This window comes from Globicephala melas, chromosome 9, assembly GCF_963455315.2.
Source record: "Globicephala melas chromosome 9, mGloMel1.2, whole genome shotgun sequence".
Taxonomy (NCBI): domain Eukaryota; kingdom Metazoa; phylum Chordata; class Mammalia; order Artiodactyla; family Delphinidae; genus Globicephala; species Globicephala melas.
Genome location: NC_083322.1, coordinates 89,138,243 through 89,159,263, shown reverse-complemented (window position 1 = coordinate 89,159,263; position 21,021 = coordinate 89,138,243). Strand labels below are relative to the sequence as shown.

The following is a 21,021-nucleotide window of genomic DNA, read 5'->3' as shown; positions in this document are numbered from 1 at the left end:
CTCTCTCTGTACAGCAGACATTTGAGGTTCCACTGAAAGTTATTTTTCATACATGGCCGTACAGGAGTGTGGAGCATTCATGGCAGGAATTTTCCCACTTTCTAGAACCTTGTTATTAGTAATTCTGTCATGTCATTTCATATATGTATGGCTTATATGAAATATAAGATGACATTGGATGAAACTATTCAGCAAGTGGAATCACTTTTATAGTAGGGCCATCTTCCGGGATCACACTTGGAAAAATAATAATGAATACCTGCCCCTTCAAGCCCTTCACACCTTCTCACGGTAAAAGGAATAAATCAGGTTTACCTTCTGGGCCAACCTTATTTGTAGTATGATTACAGAATCTCCTGCTAATTAAAAAGTAATCCTCAACACAGTTTCCTGGTATTTTAAATGTATTTAGTGGGAGCTGTATGTTTCTTTCCAAATTAGATAAAGCTTAAATTGTAAATGTCTGACATAGTACATTGATTGAAATTCTGTTATTTAATGTAAAATGACTCGTGTCTTGATATCAGCTTTGAATGGGAGAGGGAAGTCAGTAACAGTAGGAGGACCCTAGATCCTTGAAGTGCTGGATGAGCGCCTCTGAGGAGGGGAGAACACACACTGACCCCGGAACAACTGGTGCCGCTTCTCAGGCATGTGTTTGTTTAGTCCTTCTGCCTTCTGCCTCTGTATGCGGGCTCTCATTACAAAGACCGTGACATTTCTGCTCACTTTATCAGTTGAGAACCTCTTACGAAAAGGTTTGACGTAACTAGGAAAATTGAGCTTTAGCAATTGCCAAGCAAGGTTTATATTCTAGTAAATTTAAGTCAAACTTCTAATCCATGCTGAGAATTGATAATACATATTTCAGAATTTTTCTAATAGATCATTTTATTTTACTTACATTAACACACGCTTACAGAACCTGGTCTAGTATATCATTTTCTAATCCTCAAGGAAATCATATCACCTAACCGGATTAGAATTCTTGAAACAATCCTCCAGAGTAGTACCAAGATAATGACAGTGCTTTTGATAAAGCATAAGATTAGAAAGAGATTGGTTCCCTTTTTTTTTTTTTAACCTAGCCTTTTGGACTGACAAAACCTGAATAAAGATAGGCCATGATGGTCTGAATCTGGCAAAATCAAACCCCACGTGAAGATTGCCATCTCTTACTAAGGCTGTCCCTGTACTCTATACCAAGCAGCATTCTACCCTATGATATTGCAAACAGCAGTGTTCCACCATGCCCCCTCAATGGCCTTGCCATAGTTAGGACATTCTTTCTTACACCCGAACAAAGTCTCTTCCTGCTGGAACATAGCATGCTTTCTCTATTTCTATCTGCTCTCTGGATGTGGAAGACCTTTGGTTAGCATCCCATTTATTATAATAACCATTGCTGTATTTTAAAATAATTAAGTCCACCTCATTCTCTTGCTCTAGGCATTTGAATCATATCTGTTGTTCTTCCCTAGACCATTGCCAATTTCTCTGCATCATTCTCAGAGTATGATTTATTTTTTGAAAAAAAGATTCAGCATTATATAGCCAGTGATCTCACTGGCCCGCTAATTAATATCAGGTGATTTCTAATTTTGGCATAACTCTTCTTTCCTATAAATATTGCACATTCTTTTCATATATTCTTTAAAGAGCAATTATAAACACTTATAAATTATAAATAGTATTTCATGGAGCATCAGCTGGCATCATCTGTTGATCCAAATTAAAGCCTTTCCAAACATCATCTGGGAGGAAAAAATTGCATACCATGTGTATTGTTACATAACCAGTTCCACAGTCAGAATTCTACTATTGGACTGATTGGATTAAATAGCACAAGAGCAGAGATATCTTTGCCAAGAATCTGTTTGGGGAAGGCAGCATTTTCTGTTGCCACCAAGTGTAAAATCCTATTTCAGTATCTAATACTGATTTATTCACTAACAGGCAAACCACGTGAGTGGATGGAAAGTCGTAAAGCTGGAAGAGACCTTGAAAGGTCAGAGTGCATAAGGCACTTCTGCGAATCATCCAAGACAGATGGTTGTCTGTTTCATTTTTAATAGTCTTTTGGTAAATGGATTCCAAGATTCTTTCAGTCATCTTCCTAGCATCCTAAAACAGTCTTTAGAATATAATCTAAACATTGTTTTATGCTCTTTAACTTTTAGCAAAAATAATGCCTGTCCTACCAATTTTTTAAAGTAAAAAATTGCTTAGGAGTGAAATAGCAGGCAGAGTGGGGAGACAAATATCAAATAGTGCCTTTTAGTGTACTGGCTGATTTTTTCTTTTGCAGATCATTACCCAGTTCAGGAAAGCCTGATGTTCCCTGTTCTCTCTACATGAAGGAGCTTCAAGGTTTTATCGCCAGAGTTATGAGTGACTACTTTAAACACTTTGAATGCTTGGATTTTGTCTTTGACAACACTGAAGCTATTGCCCAAAGAGCCATTGAACTCTTTATCCGAAATGCCAGTCTCATAAGACCTCTTGGTGAAGGTGGGAAAATGCGTCTTGCTGCTGATTTTGCGCAGGTAAATTGATGCATAGCTACAAAGGGGAAAATGTTTCAGCCTCAGTATTATCCATTAAATAAAAGACCATCTATGGTCTTCAGTTTTTTAACTGAAGACAGTTTTTAATGTGAAAAAAGGAAAGAATTTAAAGATACTTTCATACCAGCTTTTTTTACTTTGTCTTTAACAAAAGGATCATCAGTCGTCTTTGATATTTCAAGGTTAAGCTAAGTAGTTTGTCCCACAGTAGAGCAGCAGTTCCCATTTTTACATAACATGGGGCTTTCTCACTATTTTATTATCCCACCAGGTCAGTACTGATAAGAATAATTGATTAACCTTGTTGGAAAATAATATAGACAATGAAATTTATCCTTCAAACAGTAGAAAAGGGCTGTCTGTTGTCACGTAAAGAGAAAGATCTCTGACACATGCATGGTTCTCCAGGGCGGTGTTCTAATTCATTTAGAAGCACAGAGGACCAGGTGAATTATTTGATCCCCCTCTGTTAAATAAGAGTACCTTTCTTGTGCATGGCCACCTTGAAGTCATTCCACACTATCTGATGTGAATGAGGTAGAGTCACATTAAAACAGCAGAACCATAATCAGCTCTTATAGAAAGGTTTTTTTCTTTGTCCTTTAGACAGACTTTTTTAAAAGCCTTATAAATATAGTATCAGAGGCAGAGAAAAAACACCTCATACATCCACTTTCATTAAAAAAAGATTCAGAAACAATTCGTATTTACATAGCACGTCAAAGGTGAACTTATTTTTTAAGCCTTTGAAAGCTATTACCTTTACTAGTCTAAATAGTTTTTCGAATGGATTATTCCTAGCGGTGTGCCAGATCCTTCCTGTTTATAAAGAGAGACAAATTGTAATGTCCCTCTTTATTCCTGTGTGTATCTGGGAGCAAGTCTTGGTTCATTATTCCTACTCCGAGGAAAGGATGTGGCGGGCTGCTTGTACCAGGCGGTGGTTGTAGACGCGCCCTCATACCTGACAGTTACAATAAGGAACAGGTACATATCATAATGTTTCAAGAGCCAGGCTCTTTGCATATTAACTGGTCTCGAATTAGTCATTTTCATCCCCAAATGATATGCCTGACACCACTAGGTCAGAGTAAAGAGCCTTCCTTTGTGAAATATGCCCTTAGTAACCTCAGCATGAAAATTGAAAGTAAATGCTACCATTCGTGTGGCTCCTTTTACCCTTCCCGTTTTTATCAACTTAATTCTCAGGCACCTGTATGTTCTGTTGTTACAGGTAAATTCTGTATATTGTCGTACTTGTCCCTTTCTGGGATTACAGGCTGCTTATCAAAGTGAAAACACAGTGATGTACCAAGACCTGCTCTTACTTGTTAAAAATACTGTGAGCTGAACTCAAATGGGTGTCTGTTCTTCTTTCCCCCTTTCCTCCTTCATTTTGTTTTTCTTTTCCTATCCTCTTCTTTCCCTGGGCTCTCCCTCCCCCACCCGTTTATTTGCATTCTGCTCCAGCTGGTTCTTGAGTCACTTTCCTGGAGGCAGCACTTCAAGTCCAATTAGAGTGGCAGCCAAGCAGGAGATGGCCAAAATGAGAGTGCTGTGGGAAGAAGGCTTTTTGTTTTTGTTTTTATTTTAATGCTATGTGACCTTGTGAGTTTTGAAAGCTGGAGAGCATTGTCCTGTGACCCTTGCTACCACAGCTGGCACCTGTTCAAATTGCGTAGCATCCAGGGGCAGGGTTGAGCTCCCACCTTCCTTAAAACTGCACAGTCAGAATTTTATTTGGCATTCCTTCTTTCTGAAGACATGTTGCCTATAAACCAAACCTTTCCCCAGGTCCCTTCCCTTAAGATAAATGAAACTCATCAATCATTATTACTAACTTATGCTCCAGGGCAGCCTCTGTTTTCCCTTTCTTACTCGATGTTAAGAAATATACTTTCCAGGCCGGCAGTGACACTGGTTGCTGCAGCCTCCGTGGGGCTGATTCCTTGGTTCACTTCGGGATAGTGTCCCTGTTTCAGAACCTCGTGCCACTCACTCTGTGGCTGCTTCCCTGGCCCTGTGGGTCGTGGGTGCAGGAAAGACAGGTGCCAGCACTTCTGAAGTCAGTCATGGTTGTGACCAGTAGCTTTGGCAAGTATTATCCAGCTGTTATATCTTCCCCCCATATTTTAAAAACATTAAAGTGAATTGAGGGCTTTTGTTTCATTTGATGTGGTTTCTTCCCACAACTGCAGTTATGTGGCATTGTACCTCGGGTTTCGTACTTGGTTGCATTTTTCTGGGGTGAATCAAAACCCTGAGATGGCATTGCCCTGACTTTTATATTCACGACGGGCATCACCTGGGACTAGAAAGCCTTTTGGCTGCCTCATTACTGAAAGTTCTACCGATTTGTATTCAAAATTAAAGCCATTGAGGCCATTGGAATCAAGACCACACAAATCCTCTGTGGGTTTGAAAAGAGTTCTTGTGATAAAAGTGCCTGCTTTTCTGGCATAAATAACAGAAAGAGAAAGAGCTCAGAAGATTCCAGTAGGGTAGGTTTGGGAATACTGATTATTTGGCATAAAGTCCAGTTGCAAAGACAGATAATGTTATGTTTTAAAGATTTCTGTAGGAATCCTAACTTCTCCCCACTGGTGGCATTGCACAGGTGAAAGAGTATGTATTTGCAGGGAGCCATCTGGGGGGGCTCACAATGAGGGAGGTGCCCGACGCACACCCCCTAGGAATCAGGTCACGGGCATGAGACGCTTTCCTCCTGGTAATTAATTCCCTACTGTGACCACATGGTCTCTGTGTTTACACTAATCACACAGCGCTTGTAAAGTACTAAGCTGGTCCAAGGCCACTGGGGTTCTGCTGATTCAGAATCTCTCTGGGGACTTGTCCATACTGCCCTCTGAACCACACATTCCCCTCTGCCCCTCAACTATGTTTCTTTCCTGAGGGAAAGGACGGCTTTTGACATTGGCATTAAATCATTTACTCAGTGGCACTCTGAGCAGTTTCTCTTTATTTCTGGTGCCCTTTAAATACTATACATTTATATCTATTTTGCTTTTTGCCTGGAAATATAAATTTAGGGAAGAACCCCAGATAATCAAGATTCTAATTCCTATTGCCTTTTCTCCTGAACAGTATCAGGGCAGGAATGCCCTGGGAGTATCCATAGATGCCCTGTGGTTAACCAAATGTCTGCGGTGGGCACGGAGCAGCTATGTAATTAGTTCACCACGCCTGCAGCTGACTGTTCGTCCCTCCAAACAGGGGAGCTGGAGAGAGGCGGTTGCAGATGCCATTTTTGTATCCACAGCTAATTGCAGAGTCACCTCCTCTAAAAGGAACATTCCTGCCCTTCAGAAACATGGCCTTTATTGTTTAATGGAACCCTGGCAGAAGAAGATGGTTTTTAGTACCCTAGAGGTCCTTGATGGATGAAAAATTTATTTTGAACATTTAACGTTTTGAAATTGTCCTATGGCATAGAAATCTGCAGTCATCATAGGTGACCCAGCCATTCGAGGTCATATTCTCTCATACCGTAATTTTTTCCTAGCCACTTACTTGTTTTAACATTCAATCTTGCTCAAGTGCTAAGGCAAAGGTTGTTTGGTTTAATCTTTGAAAATGATGAAGCCCACTAGGGTAACTGAAAAAAAATTGACAAAAACATTTCATGAAAAATACTTCATACTTTCAGTGTGTAAGAAACCATTATATGTACACATGCACAGACACACACACACAAATACTTTGCGCTGACTATAAAATAAATGCCACATTCTGTAGGAAACCAGAAACTCCCATTGAGTGAATAAACAGGTCCCAAGGAACAGCCCCATCACTCAGTGTCTTCGAGAACACTAGGTCAAGGCCGCTCTCTTTTGCATTGTTGGCAAGAGTCTGACTTTTCTTCCTCAGATTTCTCTTTTTATTTACTTATTCTTTTGTATTTTAGAGAGTTTGCTAATCATGTGAGGTTGGTTTCCCTCTAGAACCTACAGGGTATATACTGTGTCTTCTGTATGCTAGGAGAGAAATTCACCAGTCACGACTCACCCTTGAGACATCTGAAGAAAGCAAGCTGCCCTGCAATTCTCCCCGACATTCAGTTCGTACATTTGCTTTCACACTTGTCATTTCTCTTAATAGTAATCAGTATGTGTGTATGTGTGTCTATGTATACACACACATACCTCTCTTAAAATTTAGATGAATAAAAATTACATTGTTTAAATAAATATTTATTCCCTTCTTTGATAAATTTGAGAGAGCTCCTCAGAGGCAAGACCATCTAATTCATCTTCTCATCCCCGTGTCTAGCTTGGTGCCTGGAGTCAAAAATGTTTCTCAAATGAGTGAGTGATTAGGTCTCCATGGTCTTCCAACGTCAAGGAGATTTGAACACTTTTTCAGAAAGATGGCCAGCAAGACAGAAACCCCATTTTTCTTTCATATGTTTTTCCTGAAGAAAGATGTTGATTTACCAGGGAGCAGCCTTTTCTCAGTCATTTTCTAAATTATTCTTTACTAGGGTCCTGTTTATAGCGAGTATAGAGAGATGGTTTATCATCTGAGTACCACATATGCAAAAATTTTGCATATGCGCTTGGTGGATAAAGAACAGGTAGCCTAAAACTCAATTAATGACAAAATTTCCAGTCAAAGGAGGAAAATAAAGAGAAGTGAAAGTAGTAGTTGCTAAGTTCTTCAGTCAGGAAACAAATTAATTCACTAACGTTTAAAAGGGGAAAGTTTTTAAAATACTGATAATAAGTGCTGACATTTAACAAGCACTTACTATATGCTGTGTGCATAGTGCTTTGTGAAATTATCTATTTTACTTGCATAATTTTACGATAGGCATTACCTTCATTTGAAAGATGAGGAAGTTGGAACGTAAAGAGGTTAAGTCCAGGGCCACACAACTAGTCGTTGTAGAGCAGAAATTCTGACACAAGTGCGCTGCCTCCAGAGTCAGTGCTTTTAACCCCCTGAGCCAGCCTGGTGAAAACGGACATCATTTATGTTAATGTACAAAGGCTCGTGATGTCTGCTTAAAGTATAGCCACAGAGGCAGGCTTGAAAACCTTCCTTTTTCTGATTTTTCAGTGGAGAAAAACAATCTAAACTTTCTCCTCTTACATAACAAAAAATGCTTTTCTCTTCTTGAAGGAATTATGCCTCTTTAGTAAATAAATGCAGAAGCTCTTGCCTTTTAATAAATTTGACTTTCAAAACCTGCCTCACAGTGAAGATAAAATTTAAGTTTACTGCAAGCTACAACCTTCTGTGATCCAAGTGTGTCCCCAGTTCACTTCAAGATTCTGATGTAAAAAGCTGGGGATATCTTTTAATATTTCAGATGGAGTTGGCTGTGGGTCCGTTCTGCAGAAGAGTATCTGATTTAGGAAAGTCCTATCGAATGCTGAGATCATTCAGGTGAGACGTAATTCTGTTTTCGCTGTTAATATAGCCATATCCTATTAGCAGATAAATCCTCCCCTGTTCATGTCCATCTGTATGAAATTGCCATTATTCAACCATTCTGTGATGTACAGCAGTGGCATTTGAAAGTTATTCTTCAAACCATAAATTTATATAGTGCTATATGCGATGACTAGTGTATGTATGTATGTCTGTGTATGTGTTAGTTTTGAGTTGCAGTTCATAAGATCTGGTAAATTTTTTATTATGCTCTTTCTAGGGGGATTTATTTATTTTTTACTCTCCATTCTTACAGAAATATATTGAGTAGTAATACAAGGCAGTTCATAATTTATAGATGTCTTTTTCTGAAAGTATTACTGGTTCATTTATCATTTCCAATCCAGTTTACTTCTAAAAAGGTCATAAGTTGTATTCCCTAACAAAACTATTAGAGTATTAGAAGAACTGAGTTTAGCGGTGAAATGCAGGGAATGACTGTAAATGTAGTAGATAATTTAGGCTAAAGATGGCTAATGCAATTGAGCACAAAATTTGGGATTGAGCTTACTTGAAACCAGTTCAAAAAGAAAAACAATGAGTTAATTCAAACTCATAATCTAAGAATATACCAGTTGAACAGGAAAATCATTTTCAGTGCTGAATGCTTAGATAGACCTTTTACCAACTCAGATTTTAAAGACTTGAATAGCTTAATGACTAGGTCTTAAGTATCAGATTTTAGAAGATAAAAAGATGTTGTTCGTACGGCTGTTTATTCAGTAAGCCAAACTTTTTCACATCGTGGCACACATAGAAAATATATACATATAAAACGATGACCAACCCTGAGGGCCAAGGGGATCAACATAATACTTATGACCATTTTCTGACCACAGCATACCAGATGGGAAACCTTGATTTCAGCTCTCCATAATATCCAAAAGCATAATGGTTTTTGAATCTTTCTTTATAAAGTTAGGTTAAGAGAGTCCAGGCATGTGACTTTCTATAAACGGCCTCAGTACCAGAAACTAGAGTAATCAATAAGCAGTATGTTCTTTAAAAGATTACTTCACTCTCTTATGTCATCCAAGCTTTTGGTAGAAAATTCAAGTGTAATGAACCCAAGGTTTTTGATTGAAAGGAAAGGCTTATCCTTTACTTTGCCTGTGAGTAATTGGCAGTGATTTTTTTTAATGGCAACACAAGAGCCTGAAATATTTTTCTCAGATGCCCATCTGAGTTGGATTTCAAAAAAACTTAAAGTGGGATCACAAGTGTTTTCAGCTACCTTCTTTGGATTAGCTCAAACCTTTTATAAAGTATTTAAATATTTTGGAAGCCTTAGGGTTTGGCACTACCAAATATGGACAAGTCGAAAGATTAAGAGATACTGAGTACCCGATCCACCAGTCATCATCTGTATGTACCATAAAAATAACCTTAATAAAACTCCTGTAAAATCACTTACTTTGAGTATGATGGTAACACGGCAGTCCCGGTTGGATGATCAAATGCTGCCCTCAGTAACGGAATCTTAGCATGTTGAGGGATATCAACCAATTAGGTATTTTAAAAGGCATGGGAAAAGCTGTGATTAGGGATTTGCTATTTTAAGATTAGAATATTATTTTTGATAGTGCTGGCTCCCATGTTTAGTTGTTTATTCCACATGTATGTATTAAAATAGTGCTTATCTTATTTGCTGAGGCAAGACGGCCTTTATCCAAGTGCTTTTAAAGTTGTGTCACAGTATGGAGATACACATTCTAAGGTTTCTCATAAGAACAGTTCTATTTTAATTCATTTAAGATTTTCTGTCAACCCTCCCAGTTTTCACATGAAAGAAGGACTCTTTAAAGGAGCGTTTAAAGTTTGAATAGTAGTGACACCTTCTAGTATCTATTTATGGAATAAAAAATTAATGATTGGTTAGTGTATAATTTTTTTAAATCCTATGGGGTTTTTTTTTTTGGTTTTTTTTCGCGTTACGCGGACCTCTCACTGTTGTGGCCTCTCCTGTTGTGGAGCACAGGCTCCGGACGCGCAGGCTCAGTGGCCATGGCTCACGGGCCCAGCCGCTTCGCGGCATGTGGGATCTTCCCGGACCGGGGCACGAACCCGTGTCCTCTGCATTGGCAGGCGGACTCTCAACCACTGCGCCACCAGGGAGGCCCAAAATCCTATGTTTTTTATAGCTTCTCTCATGGGGCAAGGGTCAATCTAGATGTGTTTCCGAAGTTTGACCCTGACTCACATTAAGAGAGATTTTATGTTACCATCTGGCATATACTTGCATGCAAGTACACTCAAACGCAGGCACACACACATGCACACACACGTGTGCCATGAAACAGTAGTTACTCTCACTTCGTGTGATATTCTGTGACATTTCTTTTTCATTTGGTTGGTTATTTTAACCCATTTAATTGGTTTCATGACGCACTAATGTTTTGCATCCCATGGTTTCTCACCTTTTTCACAGGGCCCTCTATTGGTGAACTTCAGCTGCTCTAGTGATAGGAGCTGAGTTTTGTCCCTTTCTCCATCTATAAAGATTTATGCCCTTTTCTCCCGGGATTCTGGTAGCCCTGAGCTTCCTCCAGCACACCCCTCAGCTCCTAAGGCCTTGGCACATACGTAATAAGAGTAATTGTACTTTGCCTATGAAGACTTCTCCATATCTTGAATTCAGTGAAAAATTCTAACAGAGATTTATATCTATCAGTATATTCCTAAAGATATATTGAATGTACAGAAATCTCTCAGATTGATTCTAGAGCTTTCTCAGTTGTTTGAGAGGTCTTGGACACCATATGATAAAGATTTTAAGATTAAGTGGATCAGGAAATAAAATGAAAGTGTAGTATATTCTGGTGTTCAAATCTAGCCCTAGTCTGAAAAGAAGGTTTCAGGTCCCATCTTTGGAGAAAAGGGATGTCAGTGCCCCTGCCTCTGCCTGTATACATGTCCAGGAAAGGCCCCGGCTCCACCAGCTTCTCTGCAGTTGTCGTGATTGACTTAGGACAGCTTCCCCATGTGGAGGTCCTACAGAGTCCCTTCCTAGAGGGGAGTGAGTCAATACAGAGTCGTCTTTATTCTAGTAACCCAGTTCTAGGCACTTTATTTGCTACCTGCAAAAACTTGTGAAGACATCTGTCTCTTCTCTAAAATTAGTCCTGAGCAGTTGCGGGGGCAGGGCCCATTCTTGTGAACCCTGCCATCTGTGCTGTGTGCTGTGACAAGGAAAAGGCGTCGTCCAGTGGTCGTGTGCGTAATTGACCTGGGCTCTTGTTCATGGGTCTCCTCCCTAAAGGTTCCGAGTCACATCAGCACCAGCCCAGTGGCAGTCAGTAGGAGACTGGCTAAATAAAACATGCCACATTCATAGGATCAAATATATGCAGCCGTTAACAAGTTATGTTGTTAGTTAATATCTAAGAATATGAAAAATACTTCCTAATGCATCACGAAATGAAAAAGGCTACTAAACAGTATATATGGTATAGATCCCTACTATTTTTAAAATAATAGCATGTGTGTTTGGAGAGGAAAAATCAAGGCTAAACATCAAAATGTTACCTTGGGAGAGTAGCATTGTTACTAGTGATTTTTCCTTTAGAGGTTTCCTATATTATTCAAACTTTTTGCTTTGGTTGTTTTATATTTGTAGTTAGAAAAATCAACAGATATATTTAACAATCCCTCTTGCAGTGTTTCATCCATTTAAAAATAACAAGGGAGCCTAAAAATAATATAAAATATACTAAAACGTTATATGGTAAGGGTCGGGGGGCGAGAAAAACAGGCAGCCAAACTACCAAAAGCCCAGGAGGTTTAGAGGCAGGGGCTGCAGGAGGGGGCAGCAGGCCCAGTGCAAGGGAGGGTGACAGTGCCAGGCGGGGCGTCTCCAGCCCAGACCCCGGTGCAGCCTCCCCTCCCCCCTCCCCAGACACCCTGGCTTTGGCAGGCGCACCCTCCTCTCATCAGGCAGCCATCTGCCACAGGGCACTTCTCTTGGACGTAATGTCAGTGGACTCTTTAATTAGGCTGGCAAGCCTCTTCCAGGCATTTACCTTTTACTGTCTGCATGAGAATTTCCCAGGCAGCGGGAATCTTTTACCCCGGAGCGAATGCTGCCTCAGAAAGCTGCCGACATTAGGGACTTGCCCCTGGGTGGTTTGTGTTTGTACACAAGACACACGAGGCGCGGTCCCTGTCCACCCCTCCGCAGCATGACGGTGTGTCCCCCAGGAGGTGTCCGTGAGGGAGGTTACCTTTGCTCCACCTGGCCAGGAGCCTGTCAGTGCAGATCGTTGTGAGACAAAGGACAGAAAGAGCCACAGGCCTCTCACCGCCCGGGACACAGACCCTGCCTTCAGGCAGGCCTGCTCCCAGGGAACAGCCTGCTCTGCTGGAAGCTTCCTTGGGTTTAGTGGAAGAGCCTTGAGAGCTGCCAGGAGATAAGGGGTGTTCTGATGGATCTCTTAGCATGAGGGGCCCGGAGAAGGAAGAGCATTAGTAACTCTAGAGTGTAGTGTTCACGTCAACAGTTTTCAGTTGGAGGCGTGGTGAAGGTTCCCGTGTCTGCAGTTACTTCCGTGATCATCTGCCACTTGAGGTTCCACGCAGGTCCCTGCCTGCGGGTCTGCAGACCTGACGGTGGCCGTCTCTGCAGCCTCCGTGACGAGCACTTCCAGCCCCAGATGTGTTCTGTTCCTTCTTTCCACTCAGTCCATCCTCTGCAATCACGATTTCCCCAAGGTTTCTGGATTCTTAATTCCAAGTTTCTGACGTCAGCGTTGAAGACAGAAGGCAGCCACGTCTGGGGCTTGCTTCGCTTTGCTGCCTGCCAATCCTTCGGCAGTGCTAGGAGCAGCCGGGTAAATGTGGAGGACTGGATGGTTCATTTGTTGTCGTTTTTATTCTAACAGTCATTGTTTGATTATTATATGCTAAGCCTGTGCTGAGCGTTGTCCTGGTACTTTCTCCTTCCACCCTCACCACGATAGATGAGAGTTAGGGACAACTCCCAGGCAGCAGTCAAGGCTGAGGGGTGTAAGCTTTGGGGGCTGCACATGTGAGAACTGTGTGTGAGCCGCAGGGCTGCATTTCAGACCCAGGACTGCCTGTGCTCGCAACCACCGAGCCCCGCGTCTTATCCCAGAAGTCTGTGCTTGTTTGCATTCCAGAGGGTCCTAGAGCAATATGTGCGCACTTATATGATTCATCCAGGAGAAGTCAGAGAGTGTTAAAGAGAATCTAAACTCCCCACTTTGGCGGTGACCTCCTGCTCTGAAATGCCGCATCTCCCATCTTCTGCTGCAGACAGCCTTCTGGGAGATGCTGCAGGAAGCTTGAACCAAATGTGGGCTTTTATTCTCAGAGAACGCCTGCTTGAAACCCCTGCCTCCTTTCTGTCCTGGTCCCCTGGGACTGACAGCCTTAGACTCCAAGACAGGAACTTGGGGGGCCTCTCACCTCTCTGCTCTGAGCCCTGACTCACCCCCCAGTCATCAGCCTCCTGCTCCGTTCTCTCCTGGGACACACACAGTCCCTCCTGCCACCATATCTGGGCCTCTTCCCATCTCTCCGAAGCCCTCACTATGTCCAGTGCAGGGAGGAGTCCCGTGTCCTCCCCTCCTGCCCCACTCATTTCTCTGCTGATTCCGCGTCTCAGTGCACATTCTCAGTGGTCTGGGCTGCCCTCACCAAAAGGGGCTTTGCGGTGCGGGTGGCGGCAGGCAGCCCAGGAACCCCGGATGCTGGCTGTGGACGCGGGACAGCAGGACTCAAGTCTTGTTCCACTCCGTAATTGGCCTTAACAGAAGACTGACAGCTACACAGCTCTGGATCACTTAAATGTGGAGATCTACTAGAAGTACAGTTTTTTTCTAATGGGATCTAATACTTGATTAATTAAGACTACCAGCTGGGGACTTCCCTGGTGGCGCGGTGGTTAAGAATCCGCCTGCTAATGCAGGGGACACGGGTTCGAGCCCTGGTCCGGGAAGATCCCACATGCCACGGAGCAACTAAGCCCGTGCGCCACAGCTACTGAAGGCTGCGCGCCTAGAGCCCGTGCTCTGCAACAAGAGAAGCCCCCGCGATGAGAAGCCTGCAAACTGCAATGAAGAGTAGCCCCTGCTCGCTGCAACTAGAGAAAGCCCAGGCATAGCAACAAAGACCCATCGCAGCCAAAAGTAAATAAATTAATTAAATAAATTAAAAAAGAAATACCAGCTGCCTGTAAAGTTTAACCTTGAAAAACACTGCTACTTAGAGTATTTTTCTCTAAGAGTGATTTTGTGGCATTTGGGGTATCTGTGTTTTATAACACCTTAATGAATTTCCTTTTGTTCCTTTTATCACCTCAGATGGTGATGTATTTTTTGAACTTGCCGGTATTTCAGATTCCACCTGGAATCAGGGAGAAGGGAGGTTCTCATTCTGTGTTCTTTCAGCTTCTTAAAACAAGCACCGGAAACAAAATGTCTGCATTCAGTGTTTACAGGTAATTATGTCAGTGATGCATAATACGAAATCAAATCCAGTTGTGCTTTCCGTGGCTTTTTTGGCAGTCCTGTTAGTGGCTAGAGTGGAAGATTTGGTCTTGGCAGAAAAATTACAGCTGTGACTCAGAGCTCCAAAGGGACAAGTGATTGACCAGAAGATGCTGTTTCAAAGTGAGCTGGTTTCTATCAGGCCTGCCCTGTGCAGGTGTTGCAGTCAGCAGCCTCGTGTGTGGCTCGGCTGGGCTGCCGGCCGTGCCACGTTACCGATCGTTCCTCCCTCACCGTCTCCCTCCCTCTCCCTTTCTCATCCTTCTTCCCTTCCTGCCCTTGGATTGTTTGCAGTTTGCATCAAGAATATAGAAGGAAAACAAAAACACAAATATTCAAACCATAAAACTAATTTAATTGTGGTAGATAAGTTTCAAATTTGACTTTAAACTTCCTGAAGCCAAAGATAAAAGAGGAACAGAATCAGCTCTGTAATTCTCACTTTCGGGAGGAAGGAAGTATATCAATTCTTAGGAAAAAGTTCATTGTTTCTTAGTACTTAATTCCAAAGCATTTGTACGTGGGACTTCATATAGGGAGCACTGAGAGAGAGTGGGGACCAAAATTCTTGGTCATCTTTTTGTCATAGAGGCAGAAAGGATTCCATGTGGCTGCCCTTCAGTAAGTGGAGGACTGTCATACAGGACTGGCCTCTCCCCCCCCGGGTCTCCTCATGTCATGAGCTAGGGTTCAGGATGAATCCTACCATGTCACATGCTGTAGGCAAAGATTGGGCTTTACTGGGGCAGGGGAGGACTCTCACCAGACCAGGGGCAGCCGGGAGAGAAGTGAAGGCACAAGCTCCCTGTCTGCCCACATCCTCAGGGTGGCCTCTCAGGAGCGCCAGCAGGATGAGCCCGTGACCCAGTGGAGGAGCCGCCTCCCCCCTGGCTCTTTGCCCTGTTACAGCTCAAACACGCGCTTGGCCCCAGGCTGGCTTTGAGTCTGGGAATGTCAGCTGCTCAGCACCCAGTGACCTTGGGCTGTGAGATGTTTCAGCTTCCTCTGCTGGGACAAGGGTTCTCCAGGCTACGGGAAGTGGAGCTGGGGCACAGTTTCCTCCCCTCCCACCCAGAGTCAGCTTCCAGTGGCCTCTGAGACCGTAGTGCTCATCGCCGCCCCCCACCCCCCGAAGAACTTCAGGTCATGCTGGGTGAAAATAATTCCAAGAGAGACTGTGATGATATGGTTCAATTATGTGGGTGACTGGAGGTCCTTGACCCATGGAGAGAATTTGGGGATACCTAAAGAGATAATAACTGCATGGCCTTCAAACGGTGTCCTGGAAACATTACTTTGCTCAGGTTACCATATAGGAGTTGTTAACAGTTTGAAGTTGTACTTTCTCCAGGGGTCTTTTTTTCTCTCTGAGAATAAGTCTCTCTGTTCTAAAAACGTGATGAGTAGTTGCTACAGTTGATATCCTAAAAGAGGCTGCCTGACAAAATGAAGAGCCAGGCTGCACAAGTTTGAGTCTGTGTTCTGCCCTTTCCTAGCTTTTACTTGATTTCTCTTCCTCTCAGTTTACCTGTCTGTAAAATGGGGATGTAACTGTGCCTACCTCATAGGGTCGTTTGGAGGAATAAATCAGTTCACGTTTCTAAAGCTTTAAATAAGTGTTCTGTGTGGTAGCCATTGCTGCTGCTGTTAAAACTAGGAGCTTTGCCTAGATGGAGACAGGGTCTTCGACACACAGAGAAGGACTTAAACAGGGATGCCTCCAGGAAAACCAGAATTCCCTCAGCAACGTTTTCATACCCGAGTAGGTGCTGGACTCATTGCCTAAGGCTCTGCAGCGTGGAGCTCTGTGAGATGACTGCCCTTGGAAGTGTTCAAGGCAAGTGTACCACCCACAGCTGTGGGAAGACCCTAGCCCTGCTCCCACGGAGGACCTGGTTCAGAGCTTTGTGGAAGTCTGGAGACAGGCAACACAGATGAACTAAAAAGTTTCCACAGTAGTTAAAGACAATAAATTATAGAATAATGTTGTTTTACAAAACAGTTGAAATTAGAAAAATCCCTACCAGGGATAAATTTTATAGAATAGCTACTATAAAGACATTTTTTCCAATATATTCTGGATCCAACCAGAACCAACTATCTTTTGAGAGCACTGCTGACTCTTGAGTGTATCATCAGTGTGGTGAAGAAGCTTGTGTCTCTGGTTCGTCCAGGCCTTCAGCTGTAGATTGGAGTAAATTAGGTGGGGTGAAGAAAGAGCCCAGGTACAGAGCTATTTTACATACTTCAGAATCGCTGCTGAGTCAGGAGATGTTGCTGCCATCTTTCCTCTTGAGATTCAGCCTCTACAGCTTGGCCTTTAATTAACTCTTATCCATCAGAGCCCAAAGCCAAGGAAGAGTCAGTAAAAGTTTCAAATTATTTTTGCCAGCCTTTGACAAGGGGGTAGGTGGTTGGGTAACGGGGTAGATTTTCCTGCAGGCTCCTGTAAAATGCAGGGGTACCCCGGACATATTACGGGTTCGGTTCCAGACCACTGCCGTAAAGCAACTGTCACAGTAAAGCCAGCCACACAAATGGTTTTGTTTCCCAGTGCATATAAAAGTTACATTTATACTATAGTTTATTAAGTATGTAGTAGCATTATGTCTAAAAAAATTGTACGTATCTTAATTAAAAATACTTTATTGCTAAAAATGCTAACCATCATCTAACAATACAGTGTTGCCATAAACCTTCAGTTTGGTAAAAAACACCAAATCTGTGAAGTACAGTAAAATGAGGGAGGCCCTTCGTGGATGGTGACGCCCAGACACACAGTGTGTCAGGATGGAGGGATGGTCAGTGAGGTAATAATTTTGTATATACAAGGACGTAATTGCCCTTTGAAGAGTTGTATAGAAAACTGAATTTTGAATTTATTGAAATTTTGAATTTATCCACATTAGATTATAGCCCAAGGAAGGATTTTATATAAAATAAAAACTGAAAATTTTGACCAAACCTATTAGTTACAACTACTTGACAGCTTCAGCTAAGTGCTTTGATTTTAGCCTGTTCATCAGATGAGCTCTAAGAGGGGATTTTGCTGAGTCACCCTGAAGTAACGTCAGACCCAAAGGCAGTGAGCTGGGGGTCAAGGAAGGAGCTGAAGGGCAGGTCCACCTGCCAGAGTGTGGGGTGGGTGTGTGTGTCTCCCGGCTAAACAGGGGGTTAAGAAATGGTTAGGAATTAGCCAGTGTAGGAAGACTGCTGTTACTCATTCTTCCACTGCGTATTATGCTATTACGCTACTGTGCGGTTATATTCTGCTAGTATGCTGTTGTGATTCTTCTACCAAGTCACCTCTTTCTGTATCGAATAGCATTACATAACTTCTGCGTTTCCCTCTTTTAGACCACTGCTCTTCCAGACAAGTGAACACGTGGCCAGTAGCCCTGCACTGGGGGACATTATTCCATTCAGCATCATTATCCAGTTTTTGTTCACAAGAGCACCCCCTGAGCTGAGATCCCCCTTCCAGGTAAGGAAGTGAAGAATGTGCCGCTGCCGCCCCCCTCCCCCCAACTGAAGGTGCCCGACCTTCTCCTGCCTTACGTAATCACGGATTCCTGTCCTGGCAGCAAATGCCTAAGGAAGGAAGAAAGAGTCCCACTGCCCAGCCCCTACTTTCTCAGCAGTGTAAAAATTGCCTGCTGCATCTAGAATTAGCCCTTTAAATAATAGTGACACAAGTAATTTATGTTCGTAAAGCTTTTTTTTTTTTTTTTTGTGGTACGTGGGCCTCTCACCGCTGTGGCCTCTCCCGTTGCGAAGCACAGGCTCCGGACGCGCAGGCTCAGCAGCCATGGCTCACGGGCCCAGCTGCTCCGCGGCATGTGGGATCTTCCCGGACCGGGGCACGAACCCGCGTTCCCTGCATCGGCAGGCGGGCTCCCAACCACTGCGCCACCAGGGAAGCCCCATAAAGCTTTTTTGACGGAGGCTCCATTTACTTTTCTGACCTACCTTCAATTGGCAAACCCAAAAGGCTCTTTGGGAGTCAGGAAGGTGCCCCAGGGGCTGTGCCGCCTGCCGTCGGGCAGGTGTCTGGCGTCATTTGACCCCGGGAATCCCTGCGATCCTCTCTGAACCCGCACGTGCTGTCGCAGGATGGGATTCACCCTCTCTCCTCTGATTGTGTTTCCACCCTGCAGAGGGCCGAGTGGTCCCACGCACGCTTCTCCCAGTGGCTGGATGACCATCCCTCTGAAAAGGACAGGCTCCTCCTCATCAGGTAGAGCTGTGCGCTGCAGGGGCACCACCCAGGGCGTGAGGGATGTAGGGGAGGAGGAAGGAGAGGGCCCCGGCGGGCGTGTGCACGTTGTGCTCCCCCGGGGCAGGCGCCTCACCTGCTGGAGTGCTGCCAGGGCGCATCGCTGGGGGGCATGTCAGGTTTTGCTTTCCGTGTCCTCCACATCCCCTCTTGTGCTGTCCCGTGCCTGATGCAACCCTAAGAACCATGCGCTTCTGTTTTGAAAACCAACCTCAACTATGAAGCGACTCCTTGCCTTGGCTCCATTTTCTGCTTCATTTCCACGTGGGGCAGTTACTGAAGTCGTGGAATGCAGATGGGAGTAAACGTGATACTGTTATTAGTAGAAAACAAGGACACCCAGCAGCCTAGTGCCTCTCAGGTGTGTTTATGCACGTGTGCGCACACATGCAGACACACCCACCACCCCCCGTACACCCCCGCCATGCCCAGGGTGGGATGCTTGCACTGTCCCGTACGGCTTACTAAGCATCTCTCTTCCATCAGCACTCTCCTTTGAAATTTCCCTCACCAGAATCTCCAGAGACCTCTTAGCCACCAAATGCAGATGTTTCTGTTCTCACTTTATCACTCTGCAGCTTTAGCTAGAAGTGACCACCACTTCCTTCTTGAAACTGCTCATCAGCTGACCGATTCCACTTATTTTTATTGATACTCACCATGTGCCAGGCCCTGAGGACACAAAGCAAACCAAGACAGGCCCTGCCTTCTTGGATCTTCCATGGCACCTCCGTCATCTGTTTCTCTTCTCATCTCTGTGGCCATATTTTCCCTCAGTCTCGTTTGCTGAACTGTCTTCTTCTGTCCACTCCTTAAAGGCCATCATTTCCCACAGTGTGTTCCTGGCTCTTTTCCCTTCACGTTCGATCTGTACTTTGGTTCCCAGGTGAGTTCACCCAGACCCATGACTCTAGTGACCTCTTCTGTCCTGTGGCTCCGGGTCTGTGGTTCATCTTGGTTGCCCAGGGCCTCAGGCCAGCGAACTTGCTGTCACGTGTCATCACTCAAAGCCCCACAGAAATCTCAACCCCAAAATGCTGAAAGTAAATCATCTTTCCTTTCAAACCTGCTCATTCTCTTAGACTCACTGTCTTTTTTTTTTTTTTGTAAACTTTTTATTTTATATTGGAGTATAGCCAATTAACAATGTTGTGATAGTTTCAGGTGCACAGTAAAGGGACTCAGCCATACGTAGACATGTATCCATTCTCCCCCAGGGCTCCCCTCCCATCCAGGCTGCCATATAACATTGAGCAGAGTTCCCTGTGCTATATAGTAGGTCCTTGTTGGTTATCTGTTTTGAATATAGCAGTGTGTACATGTCGATCCCAAACTCCCTGAATATCCCCCCATCCTTCCCCTGCCAGCCCCGTAACCATAAGTTCATTCTCTGAGTCTGTGAGTCTGCTTCTGTTCTGTAAATAAGTTCATTTGTATCATTTTTTTTTAGATTCCGCATATAAGGGATGTCATACGATATTTCTCTTTCTCTGTCTGATTTACTTCACTCAGTATGACAATCTCTGGGTCCATCCATGTTGTTGTAAATTGCATTATTTCATTCTTTTTAATGGCTGAGTAATATTCCATTGTATATATGTACCACATCTTATTTATCCATTCCTCTGTTGATGCAGACTCCCTGTCTTGGTTGGGGTGTCACTGTCACCTATATCCAGCCAAGCTAGAAAACCTTTAAGCCATCATTCAACTCCTCTGTCACCCTCCTTCTCCAAAGCCAGGCAGTTGTACCTCTTAAATCACTTTGGAAGCCATTCTCGACTCTTCCAAGGGACCCTAATGCTCTTAGCCTGGGGACCAGGGCACCAAACCAGCCTTTGCTTGAGTCTAAGAGCAGGGGATGAGTTGGGTTCTCCAGAGCCAGCCTGGGGCTCGTGTGCTGAAGTGGTTCTCGGCTGTGTTTGCACCCAAGAGTCACTTACAGAACTTTGAAAAATCCACGTGTCAAGGCCACACCCTGACTGCCTCGGAATCTCCCTGGGAGCCAGCATTGGGATTTCTTAAAGTGGCCCGCGGCTCCCCGCAGCACAGCTGGGGCTTCACAGCACAGTCGCCAAGTGCGAGCCCACCTCACTCCACTCCCCTTGCCGCCGAGGAAGGAAGCTGTGGGGGTCGTGGAGGAAGCCTCAGCCCGCCAGATCCGGGAGCGGCGCCGAGTCCTCAAGTGTGGCGACCGGCGCCCAGGGGGAGCGCCCAG

At 43.9% G+C, this 21,021-nt stretch overlaps 1 protein-coding gene across 2 annotated transcripts in view; it reads left to right on the top strand.

Moving 5' to 3' along the window:
• The window catches only part of COG5 (component of oligomeric golgi complex 5), a 285,705-nt gene that overhangs the window by 258,445 nt on the left and 6,239 nt on the right, over window positions 1-21,021 (top strand). For both annotated transcript variants that reach the window (XM_030834402.3, XM_030834401.3), the window contains exons 18-21: window positions 2,309-2,546; window positions 7,900-7,976; window positions 17,885-18,011; window positions 18,685-18,764. In XM_030834402.3, coding sequence (XP_030690262.1) covers window positions 2,309-2,546; window positions 7,900-7,976; window positions 17,885-18,011; window positions 18,685-18,764 — 522 coding nt within the window. The remainder of the gene's footprint in view (window positions 1-2,308; window positions 2,547-7,899; window positions 7,977-17,884; window positions 18,012-18,684; window positions 18,765-21,021) is intronic.